The sequence below is a fragment of the Carcharodon carcharias genome, chromosome 11 (assembly GCF_017639515.1).
Source record: "Carcharodon carcharias isolate sCarCar2 chromosome 11, sCarCar2.pri, whole genome shotgun sequence".
In the NCBI taxonomy this organism is placed as follows: domain Eukaryota; kingdom Metazoa; phylum Chordata; class Chondrichthyes; order Lamniformes; family Lamnidae; genus Carcharodon; species Carcharodon carcharias.
The window spans coordinates 151,372,616-151,395,933 of NC_054477.1; the positions used below are offsets into that span (position 1 = coordinate 151,372,616).

At 40.5% G+C, this 23,318-nt stretch overlaps 1 protein-coding gene across 6 annotated transcripts in view; it reads right to left on the reverse strand.

Moving 5' to 3' along the window:
- Positions 1-23,318, reverse strand: part of pibf1 (progesterone immunomodulatory binding factor 1) — a 136,751-nt gene that overhangs the window by 13,579 nt on the left and 99,854 nt on the right. For 4 of the 6 annotated variants that reach the window (XR_005944445.1, XM_041199373.1, XM_041199371.1 and 1 more), the window contains one exon: positions 2,683-2,813. Coding sequence is in view for 3 of the 6 variants with exons in the window: in XM_041199373.1 (XP_041055307.1) it covers positions 2,683-2,813 (131 nt within the window). In the remaining 3 variants the exon portion in view is untranslated. Of the gene's footprint in view, positions 1-892; positions 1,120-2,682; positions 2,814-23,318 lie in introns of all 6 variants that reach the window. The other 2 variants (XR_005944444.1, XR_005944443.1) reach the window with 1 other exon arrangement.

Sequence of the window (23,318 nt, forward strand, 5' to 3'; positions counted from 1 at the left end):
GGCATTAGAGATGCATGTGGGTTCAGGTCATGACTGAGCTTTCAATTCATATAAAATTATGGATGTATTGAGTTTCCAAGTTGCTGCATTTAGCATGACTTAGAACATATTCTTAAACTGCACTGTTTTTTAAAGGTTTCACCAATCTCCTCTGTTGTCCAGCTATATGTGACTACTATTGCATGGTTGCACTCATGCCTGTCCTAACTTTGCCTGCGTATTTTGAGCTATGGCTTCTCTTTCTGCCCTGGTGGAGTCCCTCAAGGATCTGTCATTGGTTCCCTTCTGATCCATAGCTTTGCCTTGATAAGATCACCCAAAAGCCATGGGATCAGATTTGGCAGCTATGCTGATGAAAATCCAGCTCTATCTCCACTACCTTTCTTCATTTTACGATCACCCCGTACCTGCAGATTGCCTGCTATTAATAGTGGATCAGACAACATCTCCTCTATCTGAAACCGGGGTAGACCTAGGCCACTGTTTCTTTGTCATTTGCTCAGGCTGAATCAGGCTGTGGAGAACTCTGGTGTCCTACTCCACTCTGATCTGAGTTGCAAATCCCACATCCTATCCACCACTAAGACCTTTTGTTTCTATGTCAGCAACATCACCTGGCAGAACACCTACATCACTGCCACTGCCGCCAAACTCTTAACCCACACTTGTCAATTATAAACTAGATTTCTGGAATGTGTCATTCATTGCCAACACAATTCAATCAATGCAAGTTCTTAGAAACAGGGAAAAGAAATTAAAAATGTAGATTGGCTGGGGTCAATCACAATGTTTGTTAACCTAACATTCTCTCTAATATGACATTTGGAAAAATTCTATGATTGTACTGCAGCTTTAAATGATACAGGAATAACAAACTGCATGCTGCACACACCTTCTGCAAAACCATGGCAATATTTTCATCCATGTCTTGATTCACATCCTCCTTTTCCTGTACACCCTCACCATCCTATGGAAATGAAGGTCCTCAGCCCCATAGCATCATCATCACGTTGTTCAGCTTTCAGAAACAGCAAGCCTTTGTCGCAGTGTTACATAGGAAGTAGTTTCAATGCTTCTGGACCCTCTTGCTGGGCTGTACTGCATGATTTATCCAGGCATCTAAAATGAGACTTCAGAAGCTTGCAGTCTGTTCTATGGTATTTCATTCACCTGCTGGGTAAGGTGACTAACAATGCTGCATATTGATCGACTTAAAGCCTTTCATGTTCATCAAATTGAGATGGCTGTCATACGGGGCTTTGGGTGCCACAATGCATTCTGTCAGTTGCTTACTGTTGCTGTAGGAACCCTACCAGTCTGTAGTAATGTCTCTGTTTCTCTGGTTTTTTGAGATGTATATAAAACTAGTGGTCTGCCTGGACAGAGCACTTCTTCATGAAATGGCACATGTTGCCTGACTCATGTGACAATAATCACCTACTGCTGTCTGGAAGGATTTAGCTGCAAATAAATTCAAGGCAGTGGTGACTTTGAGTTGTAGGGGCATATTGTCTGTCTGACTAAAGTAGGTTGCAGGTTTTCAGTCAGCTGGGGAGGGAGCACAAGTTTCTGAGGCAACTATGTGCGGAAAATTTTAAGCAAGACCATGTTTGTCTGTGAACTCTGGTGAGTAGGTATCTTCATTTGGGAAACATATGTCTTTTGTGATGCCTCACTCTAGAATCCCCATTTGATCCTCTTGCATCTCCTCAAAACAGAGTAATAGAAGGGTTCTAATTGCAAAGTTCACAATCATGTTTTCTGCAGAAGCAAATAAACAACCAAACAAATAGAGCAACAAAGGTCTTGATACACCCACCATAGGACCAAATGGCTAAAATTAATATTCAGCCAAAGAACAAATCTTCAGCTCCAACTAACAAAATGCTTTTGTAATATGGTATCTACCTCATGAATAGCATTTTACAGTTCATGCTTACACTTGTATTGTGCAGTAATAATTTAGTTCTGGTTTGGATGGAGGTTGAGGGAAATGGAGCAGAAGCGGCAGTCATTAAAGGGGAATGATGCTGAGAATTCTTGTGCATCTTACCAATGTAGTTTAGGCAGTAGCCATTACCTGCACATTTTACTCAGCTTCATACAACCAAATTGCCTGAGAACAGGCAGTAAATCAGAGAGAAATCCAACACGTTGTATTTTCTTACTGAAATTATTTTACATTATTCCAAGCATTACAAAGTATTTATAGCAAATAACATAGCCATCCAGCTCAAGAGGTTCATGCAAGTATTTTTGCTCCACACAAGCTTCCTCACACCCTTCTTCATCTAGCCCTTTCAACATATCATTCATTTCTTTTCTCCCTCAAGTGCTTATCCAGCTTTGCCTTAAGTTCATCTTTGGTATTTGTCTCAACTATGTAGCAGCGAGTTCCACATTCTAGCCACTCTGTGGACAAAGCAGTTTTTTTCTGAATTCCCTATTGCATTTATTAGTGATCACCTTATATGTTTGCCTCTAGTTCTGGTCCCACCCGCAAGTGGAAACATCTTCTCCATGCCTAACCTCTCAAACCCTTTCATAGGCTTAAAGGCCTCGATTGCATCTCCCCTTTGTTTTTTTATTTTCTAGAGAAAATAAAAAGAGCTTCAGCCTATTTAGTCTTTCCTGATTTGTATATCCTCAGTTCTGGTGAAGCTAATAATTCTTGATATTTACCAGACTTCATTCTCCAGTTGAGTAAGTTGTTCTTTGTATGTCTGAATCTGAGCGTCTCTCTGTCGCACTGTTTCAATAAGATAGCTGTAAGGCTGTTGTGCTTGATTAAGCAAGGCGTTGGCATTTGCAAGCTGGATAAAGAAAACAAGAGAAATATCTTGTTGATAATTACTTTTACTAACAAACTAATTATGTAGCATTATTAAAAAAATTCACGGAATCAATCACCATAAATTCAACAGCCCTGAACATAAAACAAAATTAATGTTTTCGAAAAGGAGAAAAAAGGATGTTGGATTGCTTGGTGGATGGGACAAAGCAACAATTGAAGACTGTGCAACAGATCAACGACCTGGTAAATATTAAAACCAGTGATTTAATGCATTTTGTAAGGTTTACTTATACCTCGCAAGAGAAAATATTGATTAGCTGCAATTAAAATTAAATTTTCAGTTCATTCCATCAATTGACAACAAGCATTTAAAATGTTCTGTGGTTTGATAAAGGGCTACTTACCGTACCTACAAAATATATTTTTAAAATTAACCTTTCAAAGAAGTGGCAAGTACTCAATTTTGAGGATGCAAGTTGCACACATTGCGAATACAATTTTGCACCAGCAACAGGAAACATTCCCCATCAAATTATTATAACTAATACAGAGTTGCTCATACACTCACACCGCTACAGAGCTTATTATCTTTGTCCCAAAGAAAACATGACCAAACCAGCTTTATATGGAAATATTAGCTATACTGATGTGTCCAAAAACTCAGATGTTACAAAAGTGGTGCAGGAAAGAAACTCTGGAAAAAACAAAGCTGATAATGAATAAGAATCCAGCTGCATACAAGGTCCACCTACAACAAACAGAGCGATGGATTATTATGCCTTTACTACCTTTACTAATGGAATCCTGGGTATCGACAAATGCTGAGGGGAGGGTGGAGGTGGTGAGCAATTCCATACATTTTCTGAATGTATCAAAAATTATAAGCACTACTGGAATTACTAAATGAAAGCTATGCTGGAGTCCCCCATCGACCCTCACAGAGTTCACTTCTTCCAGGGGATTGCCATTATAATCCCATTATTCTCCAGTACAGGGACATTTCAGGGCTTTCTATGGCCCTATTTAAGTTGGTAGAGCATTCCTCCTTGCCCAGTCACTACTGATCAAAGTGCTATGGTTGATAGTTCAGTCTAAAAACAATGGCCCATAATTTGCTGTCAAAATAACGGTGAGGCTATTGGTGCTCGCTGTCACTCATGTGCAAATGCAACTGCAACTTCAGGTGAGGGAAGATGCATGATGAAGCATGGAAATCCAAAGGCTGCTGTCTTAGATGGATTGCTCCACAGCTAGCTTTGCAAATATGGTAACTCGCTGTCTACCTCACCACTGAACTGCATTGAATGATGACAAATTGCAATACTCGCATGGTAAGTGCAATCTAAACTCTCCACAAAAAGTTAAGTGAAGTCTAAGTAACTTTTTAATCATAAGATAAGTGTTAACTACTCAGTCAATCTCTGGCACTAAACATTAACTATTACAAGTGTGTATTCTCATTCCTTTTGGATTTAATTGTTGGACATTTCAAAAGAATGAAAAATGTAAGATTTAAAATTTGCAATTTTAAAAAACTTTTCCTTCGCTTCTTTTCCCTCTGTTTCTCAATTCAATCTTTATATTTATCTTCATTTGTCTTTCTGTGCTGGACTTGACATTGAATTTACCTACTCTAAACTCTCTTCTCAGTTCCTGTGCTGTTGATTTTACAATCCTTCAATTTGTTAGGGAGATACACAGTTGCTTGTCCATTCACTCAGGGGCTAGATATCCAGTTTCTTCTTGTTGCAATATTATCAGCTTGCACTTCCAGCAACTTGCCACTGAAAATTTTTAAAAGAGCAAATCTGGCAAATAGCAGATGCTGTTATCTTCAGTCCCTGTGGGAAATTATGCCCCACTGTTTTCAATCAGGCTGAACCATGTTAAAATTCTCGGAACCTGACTCCCGTTCCTTACCTGCTACCACTGATAGATGAGTAGCTTTCTCCCATACTACATCAAACATTAAATCCAAGAGACAGTCGAAATTAGTCAATAAGCGGCTAGTTAGACCCAATCAACTCTAAAAACCAGCCTTCAAAGCCCCCACCAGTCGATAAACAGAGCCGAAACTGAATGCTAGCACATCTTGCTACACTAGCACAGAGGCCATTTATTGCTAAATTGTCTAATTCAATCCATAATAAAAATAGGAAAAGTCGAGGAACAGGTAAAAACGATGTAAAATGCCAAGATGCTGCCAGCTGGATATTCTGCCTAACCATTTCTGTGCCCTCACCTGGATAATTTCTCAAGGTCATAGTAATTTAAACAATTAGGGTGGACATCATGATCATTTAAAGTACTACTGTGAGGATGAAAATTACTGCCGCAGTGTAGCATGGCAAGCAATGTCTGGTTGAAGATGGCTAAGAATATTTTTTGGTCTTTAATTTTGATTGCTTTATAATTAATTACACTAAAGCGGGCCCTTTAAAGTTAGCTTAAGTATGCTCAGATTGAATTACTGCTTCTCTTTGGCCAACAACAACTGAATTATCAGGATAGGAAAGTGTATTAGAAAATGGAGATGCTGCCTGGTATTTCTTAATGTTTAAAACAAAACTACTAGGGGAATGCAAGGGCAGTTTCTTTCTTGGTTGGCACAGTGCATGTCGTAACCAGGCATGGCCTGCAAAATAACTCCAGTCTTACTGGCTGAGCTGCACACTTTACAATTGCAGTCCTCAGAAAGGTTGCACAGCATAACTGTTGCACAGGATTGGGTTTATTTGCATCGCATGCAAATAATGATGTAACATGTGCATGCAAAACTTTGATAAGATAAGTCATTAAGACTCAATAATTAATTCAGCAGGGAATAACTGAAATGGAACTAGCTGTCAAAAATTATTAAACCAACATATTGAAATTTGAATAGTTGAATAATGAAGGGTAGTATACCAGGAATGCATGAATTGGTCAACAATTTCATCTGAGAATACAATACAAAGTAAGCTTTCAGTTTGGATTCATAAAACCAATTTCATCTATTTACATCAAACATTAGAGCATCTATCATTAACCACTATGATATTTCAAAACATTACATTTCTACTACTAACCATTCTGAACCGCTGTAGATTAGTGAGGAAATAAACTAAAATAATGAAACACATAATCAGTATAAAAGTTATGAAACGAAATGTCCCTTGGTAGTATATTGCTGAAGAGAGACGTGTTACCGAAGCTTTGAGTTTTATACTCATCAGGACAGATGCAAGAATACCAAATTGCTAACGATCACAACAATTTATACTACAGGAGAAAAGGGTGCCGACTGATTGGTAAATCAACTCTGATTGGCCGAGGTGTGGCCATGGGGAAATAGCTCCACAAGCTTCCAGGTAATTCAAAAAAAGGTGCAAGGCTTGAACATATTCCTTTTGTTCACAGAAAATGGGTTCCGACATATAAAAGTACGTTACAAGCTTGACTGCGAGGTACTTAGGCCGTTTGTTCCAACAATTGGCTGATCGAATGAGGAGAGTGACTGCCCTTGACATCAAGGCAGCATTTGACCGAGTGTGGCATCAAGGAGCCCTAGCAAAACTGGAGTCAATGGGAATCAGAGGAAAATTCTCCACTGGTTGGAGTCATAAGTAGCACAAAGAAAGATGATTATGGTTGTTGGAGATCAGTCATCTCCGCTCTAGAACATCACTGCAGGAGTTCCTCAGGGTAGTGTCCAAGGCCCAACCATCTTCAGCTGCTTCACCAATGACCTTCCTTCCATCATAAGGTCAGAAGTGGGGATGTTCACTGCTGTTTGCACAATGTTCAACAGCATTTGTGACTCCTCAGATATTGAAACAGTCTGTGTCCAAACGCAGCAAGACCTGGACAATATCCAGGCTCAGGCTGACAAGTGGCAAGTAACATTCGCGCCACACAATGACCATTTCCAACAGGAGAGAGCTCAACCATTGCCCCTTGATGTTCAATGGCATTACCATCATTGAAACCCCACTATCAATATCCTGGGGATTATCATTGACCAGAAACTGAACTGGGATAGCCATATAAATACAGTGGCTCCAAGAGCAGGTCAGAGGCTAAGAATCGTGTGATGACTAACTCACCTCCTGACTCCCCAAAGCCTGTCCACCATCTACAAAGCACAAGTCAGGAGTGTGATGGAATACTCCCCACTTGCCTGGACAAGTGCAGCTCCCACAACACTCAAGATGCTTGACACCGTCCAGGACAAAGCAGCCTGCTGGATTGGCACCACATCCTCAAACATTCACTCCCTCCACCACCGACGCACAGTAGCAGCAGTGTGTATCATCTACAAAATGCAATGCAGGAATTCATCAAGGCTCCTTTGCCAGCACCTTCCAAACCCATGGCCACTACCATCCAGAAGGACGAGGGCAGCAGGTAGATGGGAACACCACCACCCAGAAGTTCCTCTCCAAGTCACTCACCATCCTGACTTGAAAATATATTGCTGTTCCTTCACTGTCGCTGGGTCAAAATCCTGGAACTCCCTTCCTAACAGCACAGTGAGTGTACCTACACCACATGGACTGCAGCGGTTCAAGAAGGCAACTCACCACCACCTTCTCAAGGGCAATTAGGGACAGGCAATAAATGCTGGCCCAGGCAGCGAAGCCCATATGAATTAAAAAAAATCAATAAACCTGTTCCTTCGGTTATTTGTAATAGGCAGAGTACAAACTGTCCTCAACCAGTCCGCCCCTAGTAAAACCCAAAACGTTTATCGTTGGATGTGATTCTGTGATGCCCAATCTGAGTGCATTAATAGCTACAACTAACAACCAATTTAAGATAATCAGTTGAGCTTGTAATGTGGTTCATTTACGCTTGCTAGAGCTGACACAGACTCAATCAGCTGAATGGTCTTCTGGGTGCTGTACAATTGTATGGTTACTTTTTCTGCTCTCTCTGCCACTAGTGGTATTTAGTTTAGGGGAGGGGGAGGATACAGTGCCAGAGAAAGGGGAGAAGAGTGGAAGCAATCATCTCATTAGCAGATATGTGACTACAATAAAATGTCTCTGTATCTTTTTTTCTATTTACACACGCAAGAAAAAAAAATCCATTCATAGCCTTCAGAAAGGGAACTCTTATGTGCAGCTACTAATTTAAATTGGGAATATCATTCAACTCTTCCAGGCCCAGTTCCTAATGGCAGAAGTCAATGTGGATCTTGTTGGTAAACATGTACCTGGGGAATTTAACTTTAGCCTGCAAATTGTAAAGAAAACGTATGTGACTTGAAGTTATATTTTGCTCATTGTTTTAAAGTGATAGTTTGTTAAGAGAAGAAAACGCTGGCAGGCAGATAAGGTTGCTGGTTCTGAAATTTCTGAAGTACAGAGAAATCAACAATCAGTACATTTTATTCATGCATGCCAATCAATGAAACTAGCAACAGCCCTGAAAACCTGATACTATCATCAGAATATTGACAATTTAAGAATAGCCCTGATTATAAGCTTTTGAGATGATGTAAGCAATCGTATGGCTGTGTAGCTGAAGTGTACCAACATTAGTTTCTCAAATACAAGTGAAAGAAAATATATGAAAGCAGAGGCGGCGGCAGCAGTGGTGGTGGGGGTGGAATGCAACTGTAAATTACCCAAAATTGATGGTGTTTTTTGGTTGATGTTCAGTGGGTATCTCAGGCATGTTGCCCAGGAAAATTAAATATTTATATGAAAATAATGCTTTTTGGTTCATTTTAAATACTATTATTGTTCACAATGGAAAACTAAGTGATTTGGATTTTCAATAGATCCTTGCATCCCTAGCATTCACTCCCAAGCCCACCCTTCTGTCCAATTCCACAGAAACTCTGAACCCCATTCAACTCACCACCACTTCACAGAGGCACTGTGGAGGGGTGGGGGGGGGGGGGCGGGCGGCACGCGCGGACTTTTAACCCCCCCAAGAGTTGGTAGATTTCTGTCAGGTGCAATGTAAAAAAAAGTTAAAAAAACGCTGAAGCTCAATCCCATCTCACCTACTGATATCAAAAAATCCTGCGGATTCTGGGCATCTAAAACAGAAACAATAACACACTGGAACTACTCAGCAGGTCATGTAGCATCTGTGGAGAGAAACAGAGTTAACGTTTCAGGTTGAGATGACCTTTTATCAGAGCACTAAAATGTTAATTCTGTTCCTCTCTGTAGATGCTACCTGATTTGCTAAGTATTTCTAGCATTTTTTGTTTTTATCACAACCCGTGCACTTTAACTGAGATGGGATGGGGACCCAGCCAGCCCAGTCATAGGAGGCAGGCTGGACATTGAAATATTATAACGAGGCTGCTTCCCTCAGAATTAACAACCATTTTAAATTTAACCCTGGCCAGCTATGTATCTTGGGCCTCAGAAACCTGGGCAGCTAAAGAGAAGTGAAGACTGCTGGTATAGGAGGTAATTGGCTTTTCACTTCTCTGCTGCATCCAGTTGACTGATTCACTTAATCATTGCGTTTGGACACCCGCTCCAACTGATCTTCCCTCTGCTCCAGATCCCAAACTTCCCCCAATCTCAGTCTCCAAACTCCCTTCAGACCCTTCTGATTCACTTCTGGCCTCCAATCTGCCTCTGAACCAACTGAACCTCCCCCAGCCTCCAACCTTCCTTCCATATTGCACTGCTGCTGGCCTTTCAGATCCCTCCTTCCTTCCTTTCTGCTGTTTGCCTGTTGCCTGGTACTGAAAGTTACTTAGCCGATGCCCAGCCAGTCTCTCAATCTAGCTGCAGCTGAGAGACAGTGTCACAAAACGGTAATTGGGTCCTGCCATTAAGTCTGGCAAAGGAGGGAAACCAGTTTTCTCAGGTTTCCCGACACATTATTAACCTCTTCCCCATTGCTCTCTCATGGCCCCTCTTAGTCATACTGGCATTCTCTTCCCCTTCCATCTTGGAACTCTTTTTCTTACATCCCATTGTTCTCCTCCTTCAAATTCAGCAGTTGAAGTGGGCATCCTTTCCCACTTTCAGTCCATGTTGGCATATCGTTCTCTCACCCCACCCAGCTAATGCTGGCATTCTCCATCCTACTGCACCTTACAGCACCACTTCCAGATTCTCTCATTTTTCCCAAGGCAACAATCCCTGGCTTCTTCACCTTTCCTTGAGTGCCAGCCATTTGCACTTCAATAGTATCCATTCCTCAACCGCCCCCACCGCCCCCCCCCCCCCCCCCCCCCCCCGCCCCCACTTCATTGATGTACATATCTCTCTAACTCTTTCTTACTGTTAATGCAAAGAATTTCAGCTGCTGCATGCTGAAAGCAGGAAGTTCTGCTCTTGCAGGAATCCCAGCCTTTAATATACAGCAGCCAGGATCCCTTGCATTAGTGCTAGGGCTGGAAGAATGGCACTAAGGCGAAGGTCTGTGTTGACTTTGGTAGCAAACATTAACCAGGCCATGAAATTGCTAACGCTAATGTGGAATGCTGATGGTCTATCATGTTAATTCAATCTCTATTTTAAATGATGTTTGTCAAGTTTGATATTCTGTATCTTTTTTTTTATCTCATGGGACATGGGTGTCACTGGTTAAGCCAGCATTTTTACTGCTCATCCCAAATTGCCCCTGAGAAGGTAGTGGTGACCTTCTTTAACTGCTGCAGTCCATTTGGTGTAGGTACACCCACAGTGCTGTTAGGAAGGGAGTTCCAGGATTTTGACCCAGCGACATTGAAGGAACAGCGATATAGTTCCAAGTCAGGATGGTGTGTGGTTTGAAGGGGAACTTGCAGGTGGTGCTCCTCCCACGAATCTGCTGCCCTCGTCCTTCTAAGTGGTAGAGGTTGTGGGTTTGGAAGGTGCTGTCGAAGGAGCCTTGGTGAAGTGAAAAAAGAGCTTTTAGTAACAACTGCAATTTCTTAGGTGCCATTTTTTATTATTATTAAGTGGCCAATTATTCATAATAAATTCTGAAAGTGGTCAGTAGCCCATCAGAAATTGTAGGTTAATTTATATAAATTGCCTCTGCTGATCTTAGTTTGCATATAAATCCAGTCGACTATTGAGCAACCTAATCTGACCGTGATCATTTCCTTGCTTGTTTACTTAAACTTAAAGATCAAAAAATTTGATTTAAAATAAATTTTTCAAGTTTGTTTTGAAGTTAAATTATTTCGCAACAAAATTATGCTGATAAAATAAACAAAAAGTTATTTCCAGTCAATCTTAAAAATGTGTACTTATGGTAAATCTCAAGAGATTTTTAAAATATTACTTGTGTTCAAGTTGCAAACACTTGGCTCCATTTAGAGAATGGCTCCGTGAATTTGTGGTAAATGTATCCATACATGATAATGTTAAATAAAAATATTCCCGAGTTCAGTTTTTGATATTTCATAATTCAGTTCATGACACATATTAATTTGAGTTGCACATTTAAGCTTTTGTTCCAGAGTGAAAAATGCAAGCTTCATAGTGTTTTAGTTTTACATTATTGAGGCTGTGGATAGTCTCACTCCCTCTGGTACTACTTGCTGATGACTACAGTTTTTCTGCATGCCTTTCTGGAGTATATGTATTTCTTCCAAATCATCTTGGATTATGATCAAATGGAACTTTTATTATTCTTGCTCTATTAGTTCAGCGTGCTTTAACTGGGATAGAATGATTGAGATCACATAAAAGGAACAGACAAGTTTAAAACTGTTGGCGATGGTTTAAAAATGTATAAAATTTTTTATTTATGCTCAGCTTAAAGCAGTGCGACACATTTTAAATAAGTATCACTGCATGAGTTTATTACTTAAAAAACAAAATAATACTTCAAAATTTGTTTTTAAAGCATGCATATTTTTATAATTCTGTAACACTGATGATTTTCCTCAAGTTGTGTAAACATAAAAACACCCAACTATTCACAAGGGCTTAAATAATTAAGCAGAACTCGAAACAAAAAGCCCTCCACCCCCCTCCCTTGTAAATTTATTGGGCAACTATCAAATCAGTAATTTTACCTTTGGAGTTCATAGCAGTTCTGTTTGTTTGCCTTTGGTGTATAACATATTTGGGGACAGAGTTTTTCTGGGACTTAAGTTACCCTCAAGTAGGGATTCTTGACATTTAGCCATGTGTACAAAACACAAGTGTTAGAGCCAGAGATGTTAGGAGAATGGGTGTAACATAAGTAGGGGAAGAATTTCCTACAGCTAGTTACTTCAATAGAAATGTCAACAGGTAACAGTAAGGAGTCAAAAGGCAGTAAGGAAGGGGAGAATCAAAAAAAAAATATTTTGTTGGATACGAAAAACAAACTACGTATTAGAAAAACATGGGGAAAGAAAACCCAAACCAACCAGTCAATATAGCAATTGTTCTGACGAAAACCTCTCAACACACAATTTTACAATCATCACTCTGGCACTCCAATATAAAGGATTTTATTAAAAACTTATGCTCCCTCAGTAAATTCAGTTATCTCACCTCCTTTTCTTTACTGCTCACGGAAATATATGCAGGGCAAATCACCAAATGTATAAAAAAGTAATTTCATGTTAAAGCTAGCTAGGATCAGCAGCTATTTTGAAAGCTGGAATCAAGCTGGGACTATTGTATTTAAGACCATCAGTTTTAGCATCAACATGCATATGTATTTAATTTTGCAAATATAAAATTTTTACTCATCATAACCATAATTTGAACTTGCAAACAGTGATTGCATCATAAATAAATGACATTCCCTCAGTTTCAATCTGTTGGCTTTCAGCCTTGCAGAAATTGAGCTTGCGGCTAATTCAGCTAGTTAGTTAGAAAACCGTATATATCTCATGTCAAAGGAAGCAATTGATCAAAAACAATAACCTCTTAATCCTCTAAAATAATAAAATAGAAATTCAAGTCACATGAGTTGGCCAATATTTGAACACTTGCTTTTGAACTAACTATTGGTAAATTTCGGTCGCAATTTCCTACGACTTGAACTGCTCGCTATACATCCTGAATTCGAAACCAAGATGTGGTATCGCAGTGTAGAGATGCATTTAATATTGGTGAGTCCTGGGAATCAACTTAGCTGATGACAGAACTGATTCACACTCCCAGCATTGACAATAGGCATGGATAACTCCACACAGAGATTGGATTGCTCCTGGCTGGAGGAGTTAACAATATAGATCTGAGAGGAAATCATTGTATTCTCTGAATTCGACATTGATTTTGTTCAAGTTCAGAACTGAAGAGGATGAAGTTGTTTTCTGTAGTGATGCAGATCAGTCTAACAATGGAGGTAACTTTGGTTAAACGGTTCAACACTTTCTTGACATTTTAGCAGGGTAATATGCAACAGAATGGAATGCCCGCAGACATTTTATCCATCAAAGATGATAGAGTAAACATGTATTTAAAAAAAATCACAGGAATTATCCAGACAAAGTCTTAGTTTATGCAGCTAAGAGGTAGGCAACATTATCAGCTACACTTTAACCTTATGAATATTTATGAACATTTGAGCGCTTGCTTCATTATAAGGCCTACGTTGTGATCCCATAATAGCTGGGTGGATAACTGCACCACTGTAATACTAGGCCATGCAGATGAGCAACGACATAGGTTTGAATGTTGGTTTGTTGATTTCAGCCAAGATGGAATTAGTACCCCTTAGTTAAGGAGGCAAATAAATTAAGCAAGGTTGCCTTTGTGATCATTATTTCATGTCTCTATTGGAAAGGGCACATGAACAGGCTCTGCAGTGATTATCCTCTGGTTGAGCAGCCCTGATGACGTCCATTCTCTAAATTCTACATGAAAAATGGCCACATGTGGTTCCCTTGGAACCATGTTCCAGTATGAGGTGCCGCCATCAGAGAAGGAAAGGAAAGCTTGGAAATTGCAGTGAATACTTGAAGGTAAGTAATCCTTTAAACTAAGTTTAAATGCTGGATTATCAGAGAATATGCAAATAGAAATGTTAGCATGCTCATGAAAATTTATTTTCAAAAAACATTAGAAGAGGTGGCAACATTTAAAAAAATTGTAATAAAATACATGGACATATAAATAATGTTACTTTAAAATCTATTAAAGAGACAAACAGCTACTCAAGCATGGATGCAGTCTAAGTTGATAGTGTAGGAAATCAATGGTATGAAGTAGAACCTTAATAGTTCATGGCAGCATCCCTACATGCTCAAACAATTGTGACAATGACAAACTGAAATGTAAGTACTTTAAATGTAGGCAGTTCAATGAGTTTGTCACTTTCTTAGTGAGGCTTGTCATCACTGGGGAGGGGAACTCACCAATTTTCTTTGCTGATAGGTTTGGCAAAGGCAAGATAGAAAAGCTGATTCGTTCCTTCCACTTTAATTGTGTCAGTTAGAATTATAAACAGTGCACACTTTCATGGGATTGCAATCCAAACCAAAGCACACAGAAAAATAACACTTTGGATGCCTTTCTATTTCCCCTTCGGATACTTTTGGATGTTGTCTGCTTCCAATCCTTCTGTGTACACCACAGTGTGGGATTTGGAAGTATCTTCTGGCTATTGAGTAATCACTAATGTGTTAAATATAACTATGACCCATTCATAGGCAAAACAAAATAGTACTTTCCTGTTACAGATTTAACATGGAAAAGACCTCGAGCACCAAGGACAGAAAGGACTGCCCCACCTTGTCAGAAATTTTGAATATACCTACTAGGTTTCCACAAGAATATAACTAGGCAATTTGTGTAAAAACACAGTTTGTGGTAAAAGAAACCATGAATGAAATCTGATTAAATGTTTGCTTGTTAGTATTTCTAGTAGAATGAATAGTGGATTTGACGGTAAGAACTTGTAGCGGGAGTCAAAGATGATGGTTTCCATCTTCCCAATATTTAACCATTGTGTATTGCATCAAGTAAGACTAACAAACGTGCAACTGCAGACAGCCATTATTTGCGACTCTGAAGCTGTGAACTTCATTGTTGTGGCCTGGATCTTGCTGAAATCTGGTGGGCCTCCCCTATTGGCTCAGGAATAAAAGTCCCTTGCAACTATATCTTTCTGCCATTTCCATGGCTGTGGCCTCATCACAGGCCTCCTTCTACTTCAGCTTGTTGCCTTTGCTCAAAAGTTTGCCTGGATTTTATTGTTCTTTAAGTTTTCTAAGAAATCAACCTTAAGACACGTTCGAAGTTAGTGACATACCCATGGTGATGGGAGAGTTTCTTTAATTCGAGAATGTAATCTGCAACAGTCCCATGTGACAACTGCTTCCATTTAAGGAATGCAACTCAGTGCAATCTCAATCTTAGTCATGCCATAATGAGTCCAGAATCTCACTGATTTCAGAATAGTTCCTAGTACTGGGATCTCACAGGCAACATTATTAACACATCTCCTCAAAAGCATCTGGCCTCATCATAGTGAGGAAAATATTTATTTTATCCTCACCTCCTATTTTACCGGCTTTCAGCCAAATGTGTAACCTTTGTTTGTAATTCCAATCCTTTTTGTTAGGGGTGAAGTCCCCCTGTCCCCAAATATGTCTTCAGTGTCATTTTTCAGTTATATACTGTGCTGACTCGCTGTGCACTTGAATACAATGTATACACACCAAGTAATCTTTTAAACCGCTCAAACTTCTCAGTTAGCTTTAGGAGTTTCAAAATGTGGGTCACAATGTCCTCAGTCGTTAATTTCTCAAATTAAACGTAACATAAAAAATCTTGTCCTATCCTCATCATAATTTTTCTGTTGTTTATTGCACCAAGTAAGACATGCTCAATTGCAGGCAGCCACTATTGAAATTACTTCATTTACACCTCCCTTGCCAGGGAGGGCAGCAGGGAAGGCAACATAGCAAAATGCTCAGATCTTGCAATATACTACACGGTTGAACTTGTGGATCATCCAGGCCTGGATATCTGACAAGTAGACTGACAACAAAGAGGCAAGGGAGTATTCATAGAACCATTACTGAACAGAAGGAGGCTATTAGATCTGTTGAGCTTGTACCTACTCACTACAAGAGCAATCCAGCTAGGCCCACTCCCCTGCTCATTTCCCCCTAGCATTACAGTTTTTCTCCCTTCATGTACTTGTTTAAATCCCTTTAGAATGCCTCGATTGAATCCATCTCCAATGCATTCTCAGGCTCTGCACTCCACGTCACTCCCTGCGTAAAATGGTTTTTCCTCAAGTCACCTTGGTTCTTTTGCCAATCACTTTAAATCGGTGTCTGGTTTCTTGACTCTTCCACGATTGGAGCAGTTTCTCTCTATCTCCTCTGTCTAGATCCCTCACAATTATGAACATCTCTATCAAATCTTCTCCCAACCTTCTTTGCTCTAAGGAGTACATTGCCAGGTTCTCTAATATATCCACCTAACTGAGCTTTGCAGACCGGGAACCACTCTGGTAGGTTCACAGTTAGTAGTGTAGCAACAGTGCTCACACACAGCTAAAAGAACGCTGCCCAAAAAGAGCTAGTGATCACTGCGGTGTAGTTTTTCCCTTTCTCAGCAGCAATTTAAATCTAGCACCAAGCCAAGGGATCTTTGGTAAGCAGCAGTGGTGATGCCTGGAAGCAGGATAAGCAGGCAATCATACAGGAGTATTCTCACAGACAGCAAAATATGATAATTGGGCTCAAGCTAAAATATCAATTGTCATGAAGTTATTAATGTATATAATATTATTGGAAAATATTTTTCTTTTTAAATAGGGGTTTAGTCTGTGGGTGTGTCTTAATTGGATTAAAACCAGCTAGTCTGGGTGCTTTTATGTGTACTAGTTTTGATATGTAAGAGAGGTAGCGTGCATTTGCATTTTTTGAATAGAGCATTCAGGACCTCTGTGGGGTGCAAACTTGACACCTATCTAGCAGCTACCAAGCAATACATTTATATAAAAGCAAAACACTGTGGATGCTGGAAATCCAAAACAAAAACAAAAATACCTGGAAAACCTCAGCAAGTCTGGCAGCATCTGTGAAGAGGGACACAGTTAATGTTTCGAGTCCGAATGACCCTTCAACAGAACTAAGTAAAAATAGAAGAGAGATGAAATATAAGCTGGTTTAAGGGGAGGGTGGGACAAGTAGAGCTGGATAGAGGGCCAGTGATAGGTGGAGATAACCAAAAGATGTCACAGACAAAAGGACAAAGAGGTGTTGAAGATGGTGATATTATCTAAGGAATGTGCTAAATAAGGGTAGAAAGCAGGACAAGCAAGGTACAGATAGCCTTAGTGGGTGTGGGGTGAAGGAATCGAAAAAGACTAAAAGTTAGAGATAAAACAATGGATGGAAATACATTTAAAAATAATGGAAATAGGTGGGAAAAGAAAAATCTATATAAGTTACTGAAGAAAAAGGGGGGGGGGGGGGGGTGGAATCGGAAAGGGGGTGGAGATGGAGGAGAGAGTTCATGATCTAAAATTGTTGAACTCAATATTCTGTCCGGAAGGCTGTAAAGTGCCTACTCGGAAGATGAGGTGCTGTTCCTCCAGTTTGGGCAGAGCTTCACTAAAACAATGCAGCAGGCCAAGGACGGACATGGGGGCATGAGAGCAGGGTGGAGTGTTGAAATGGCCAGCGACAGGGAGGTCTGGCTAATGCTTGCAGACAGACCAAAGGTGTTCTGCAAAGCAGTCACCCAGTCTGCGTTTGGTTTCTCCAATGTAGAGGAAACCGCATTGAGAGCAACGAATGCAGTAGAATAAATTGAGGGAAGTGGAAGTGAAATGCTGCTTCACTTGAAAGGAGTGTTTGGGCCCTTGGACGGTGAGGAGAGGGGAAGTAAAGGGGCAGGTGTTGCACCTTCTGCGGTTGCATGGGAAGGTGCCGTGGGAGGGGGTTGAGGTGTAGGGGGTGATGGAGGAGTGGACCAGGGTGTCCCAGAGGGAATGATCCCTGCGGAATGCCGCCGGTGGGGGTGAAGTGAAGATGTGTTTGGTGGTGGCATCATGCTGGAGTTGGCAGAAATGGAGGAGGAAAATCCTTTGAATGCAGAGTGAGGACAAGGAGAACCCTATCATGTTTCTTGGAGGGAGAGGAAGGTGTGAGGGCGGATGTGCGGGAGATGGGCCGGACACGGTTGAGGGCCCTGTCAACCACTGTGGGTGGAAAACCTCGGTTAAGGAAGAAGGAAGACATGTCAGACGAACTGTTTTTGTAAGTGGCATCATCAGAACAGATGCAACGGAGGCAAAGAAACTGAGAGAACGGGGATGGAGTCCTTATAGGAAGCAGGGTGTGAGGAGCTGTAGTTGAGGTAGCTGTGGGAGATGGTGGGCTTGTAATGGATATTGGTGGACAGTCTATCACCAGAAATTGAGACTGAGAGGTCAAAGAAGGGAAGGGAAATGTCAGAGATGGACCATGTGAAAATGATGGAGGGGTGGAAATTGGAAGCAAAATTAATACATTTTTCCAGGTCCAGATGAGAGCATGAAGCAGCACCGAAGTAATCATCAATGTACCGGAGAAAGAGTTGTGGGAGGGGGCCAGAATAGGACTGGAACAAGGAATGTTCCACATACCCCAAAAAGAGACAGGCATAACTGGGGCCCATGCGGATACCCATAGCCACACCTTTTATTTGGAGGAAGTGATAGGAGTTTAAGGAGAAATTGTTCAGTGTGAGAACAAGTTCAGCCGGATGGAGGAGAGTAGTGGTGTATGGGGATTGTTCGGGTCTCTGTTCGAGGAAGAAGCGGAGAGCCATCAGACCATCCTGGTGGGGGATGGAGGTGCAGAGGGATTGGATGTCCATGGTGAAGAGGAGGCAGTTGGGGCCAGGAAACTGGCAATTGTTGATTTGATGTAGGGTGTCAGAGGAATCACAGATGCAGGTGGGAAGGGATTGGACAAGGGGAGAGAGAATGGAGTCAAGATAGCAAGAAATGAGTTCCGTGGGGCAGGAACAGGTTGGCACGATCGGTCTGCCGGAACAGTCCTGTTTGTGGATTTTGGGCAGGAGGTAGAAGTGGGCCGTCCGAGGCTGGGAGAGTATGAGGTTGGAAGCTGTGGAAGGAAGATCTCCAGAGGAGATGAGGTCAGTAACAGTCCTGGAAACAATGGCTTGATGTTCAGTGGTGGGGTCATGTCCAGGGGGAGGTAGGAGGAAGTGTCTGCGAGTTGACACTCAGCCTCTACGAGGTAGAGGTCAGTGCGCCAGACAACAACAGCACCACCCTTGTCAGTGGGTTTGATGACAATGTCAGGGTTGGATCTGAGAGGATGGAGTGCAGGTTCGAGTGAGTGAGAGGAGCAGAGAAATTGAGACGACTAATGTCACGCCGACAGTTCTCAATGAAAAGATCAAGAGAAGGTAAGAATCCAGAGAGAGGGGTCCAGGTGGAGGGAGAATATTGGAGGTGGGTAAAAGGATCCGTTGAACAGGGAGAGGACTCCTGCTCAAAGAAGTGAACATGGAAACGAAGGTGGTGAAAAGAGAGTTCAACATCGTGCCGAGCCTGAAATTCATTGAGATGTGGGTGTAAGGGTATGAAACGAAGTCCTTTGCTAAGCACTGAACGTTCAGCGTCGGAGAGGGGAAGGTCAGGGGTATGGTGAATACATGGCCGGGGCTGGAACTGGAAGACGGGATACATTTATATTGCTAATAAAATTGGTACTATGAAAGGGGTTTCAATGTTAAAAGGTGAAGTTCAAAGAGGCTGGCGAGACAATGAGAATTTGAATTCAATCAGTGGTAGCTGGTATAACTTCAGCAGTTTTCGGGTGTGCAGGGATCAAAAGGCAGCTGCAAGCCTCTAACTGGCTCCATAGGAACTAAATGAAAAGAACCTCATTTTGAATTCGTAAGGTGAAAGTGCTTTGCCTGATGTTTGGTTAAGTCTATGGGTTGCTATTGTCTTAAAGGAGATTAGTTTGGGAATCTGTTAAGTTATGATAGTAGTAATTTGTAGCCATACGTATATCTATTTTAACCTGTGTAAATTAATAAAATGTTTCCTTTAGTTTAACGTAAAACCTCGAGAACTGGTGGTCTGATTCGAGTTCAGAGTCGCATCTCAAAAGTAACACATAAAATTATAGGTTATGACAGTTGTTTAAAGTTTCCCTCTGGGATTTTTAAATAACTTTGCTTTACCAACTACATCGGTCATAACACAATATATAATCAAAAGTAAAAAAAACATAAAATGTGGAATTTTAATATAATGAAGAAATTCCACAAATATAAAATTAATTTTTTGGTGCCAGTGGGGGTGTTTGGCAATAATTATAAAGTACATTGTTAAAAGTCCAGTTACACCTCATTCAAGAAGGTGTAAGTTTCTCAAGGGTTCTAATAGCTAGACTAACAGAGTTAAAGCAAAAGTTTGAATGAATTTGGTGATTACTCAGGGATTTCACTCTCAGAGTAATTTCAACAGTGCATTGTCTGGAGGAGTGTAATATCATTGACATCAATATCTGGATTTTCATGTAATTCTCCGCCCTGTAGAACCCGAACTTGCTGTCAGTTTCAGTGGAGCAATTATGGTGTGAACGCTGACAGCAACACAAAATCTGGGCCAATACCTTTACTAGTCTCATCTTTATCAATTTCTGCTTTCCTTAATATGTTTTTGAAAATGCAATCTCTCATACTGCTTTCATCGTCATTGACTTTTTTTTTTAGAAAAGGCCTCCAATATACAAAAGATTTTGAGAGCCTTCCAAGCTTGCCCACAAAAGGCATATTTATATAAACATGTTTTTATGATGTGCTGGCTGACATTTCAATGACATGATACTAACAGAACCAGTTTTTTGTTTGTGGGTGACAACACATCATTCATTTGACAAACTGTCCAGAACTTGGTTTTTCAAACACCCAAAAATATTGTCACAAGAGAAAAAAATGGTATAAACTGTTAACATGAATACATCAGGGGATTTAGCTAGTTAGAATAATCAAAAGCATGTTTCTGCTAGAATAACATTATCAGTGGCCAAAACAATAAAAGCTGACACAGTAAAGACTTAAATTTCTAGATTGTATTTGACCTACTACTAATATCTATCTGAAGAAGAAAAAATCGTTCAGTATGTTTTACCTGGCAGCTGGTGCATTTGTTTCTATACTTCGTGTTATGGCAGCTTCTGTTTACTAAGAACTAGGGTACTTTATATTCTTTGGAACATTCATTTCCTTGCAACATTTAGCTAGCAGTACTACTTCATTTAAAAAGAAGTGAAACACCATTAGCACCATTTCAAAAAGGGAGGCATAGATAAAGTTCAGTAGTACATCCAGAATAATTCTATTAAAACAATCTGCTTATCCAAATCACCATAAACTATAATTATTCTAACAAACTATTGTAGGGTTTTCAGACTGCACTATTCCAGGTACCTATTAAAAAGAAATGTTAGCTCCATTCATATTGTAGACCATAAAAGTTTGAAATTTAGAGTGATGACAGTAATCAACCACTGTCTCAAAACTTGTGAAACAACTTGTGTAAACAGTCATGTTGGTTTCCAAGATAGAAGTTACCATATAAAGTCAAGTAACGGTCAATCTCGTGTAAAAGTGGACCCCCGACTTTTAGCCAAAAAATCCAAACCCTTTGTGCTTACCACCTGCTCACTACTGAAGTCAAATTGGCCCTGGTGCATATCTACTCATTGGTAAAATCACAGAATTGTAAACTATTGAAGGCGGCTGTTCAGCTCCTCGTGTCTGTTTGTCAACAAGTGATGTCAAGGCTACCACCTCACTGCTGCACGGTGCATTCCCACCAATCCCGCCCTCTAATGTGGCCATTTGATATCAAGGAGTAGTAGATGCACAGCCCAGTTCAAACTTAAAGTCACTGAGATTGCAGAGCAGACAAATAATTGTGCAGCAGCTAGAGAATTCAAGAGATCAGAGAAGAATGTTAGAGATTGGAGGAAGCACTCTACACGGCTTCAGCTCCTTTTGTGCTAATTTTGGGGGCTTTGATTGGCAGGAACAATCTTGGACCTGGCAACTCTGTAATAGTGTGATGATGAGAGAGGGTAGATTTCAATTCTGCAAAACTATTACTCATAGAAAAGTTGACCTTTTGTCTTAAAATTTAGCCTTAGACACTCGACTTTTATACACGGTATAAAATCTTCCACCCACAGGAGGATGACATTTGGGCCATAATGCCTGTGCTGGCTCTTTGAAAGAACTATCCAATTAGCCCTACTCTCCTGCTCTTTCCCCGTAGCTCTACATTTTTTTCCTTACAAGTATATATTGAATTCCCATTTGAAAGTTACGACTACATCTGCTTCCACCATCCTTTCAGGCAATTTATTTCAGGTCATAACAACTTGTTGTGCAAAAAAACACTCTCTTCCCCTCTGGTTCTTTCACTAAATGCCATAATCATGAGTATTTAACCATCTCTGCCAGAATACTGGCAATCTATTTAAAATGATTAGGATGTTCTAATTCTAATATACTTTGTTGAGTATTACATTTATACATAATATTCATCTAAGTTTACCACTTTCACTGTAACTCTTTTAACTCCTGGCACATTCTTTGGCAATGAAAATGCAAAAGGAATACAAAGGTCTTCTTAGCTTACCCCTTTTCACAAACTGGGTACTGCAATATGCACGATCACGGTCTTTCATCAACTTGTGCCAACTCCATTAGGTAGCAGAATAGATGACCAAATGAAAGAATTGAAGCTTCCTAAATACAACATGGAATACAGATATCTATACATAGCCCTCAAATTAATCGCTCTTTTAACCACATAATTATCCTGATCTGTTGCTACAATCTTGCTACCATTTTTTAGGAAATGGGCCAAATTTTGTCAATCTTGCATCATGTTCCCCACTGGAACAGCCATATAAAAACTGTGGCTACAAGGGCAGGTCAGAGGCAAGACCCGATTCCCCAGAGCCTTTTCACCATCTACACGCACAAGTCATGATTGTAATGCAATTCTCTCCACTTGCCTGTATGATTGCAGTTCCAACATCACAAGAAAATTGATACCTTCCAGGACAAAGCAGCCCACTTCATAGGCATCTCATGTTAAACATCCACCATTTTGAATATACAGTGCCTCCACTAATTGCACACTGTTACTGCCATGCGTACCATCTATCAGATGATTGCGGCAACTTACCAACGCTTCTTTGACAACACCTTCCAAACCTGCAACCTCTAGAAGAACAGGGGCATCAGGCACAAGGAACACCCAATACCTGCAAGTTCTCCCCTTAGCCACATAGCATCCCAACTTGGAAATAGATCACCATTTCTTCATCGTCTCTGGGTCAAAATCTTGGGGCTCTCTCTACTTAACTGTGGGTGCACCTACATCACAAAGACTGAAGCAGCTCAAGGCAGCAGCTCACCATCACCCAATGGTGTGTAATAAATATTGACTTTGTCAGCAGTGTCCACTTCCCATGCATGAATTTTTTTAACAATTGCTGCAAATTACATTTGAGCTAGCTAACCTGGTAATCCATCAATGTTCTCTACCTACCAGGTGAAAACAATTGCACACTAAAAATTTAAAAAATTAAGTATTTTATTAAAAAAAAAATTATTTAAAATTTATTTCA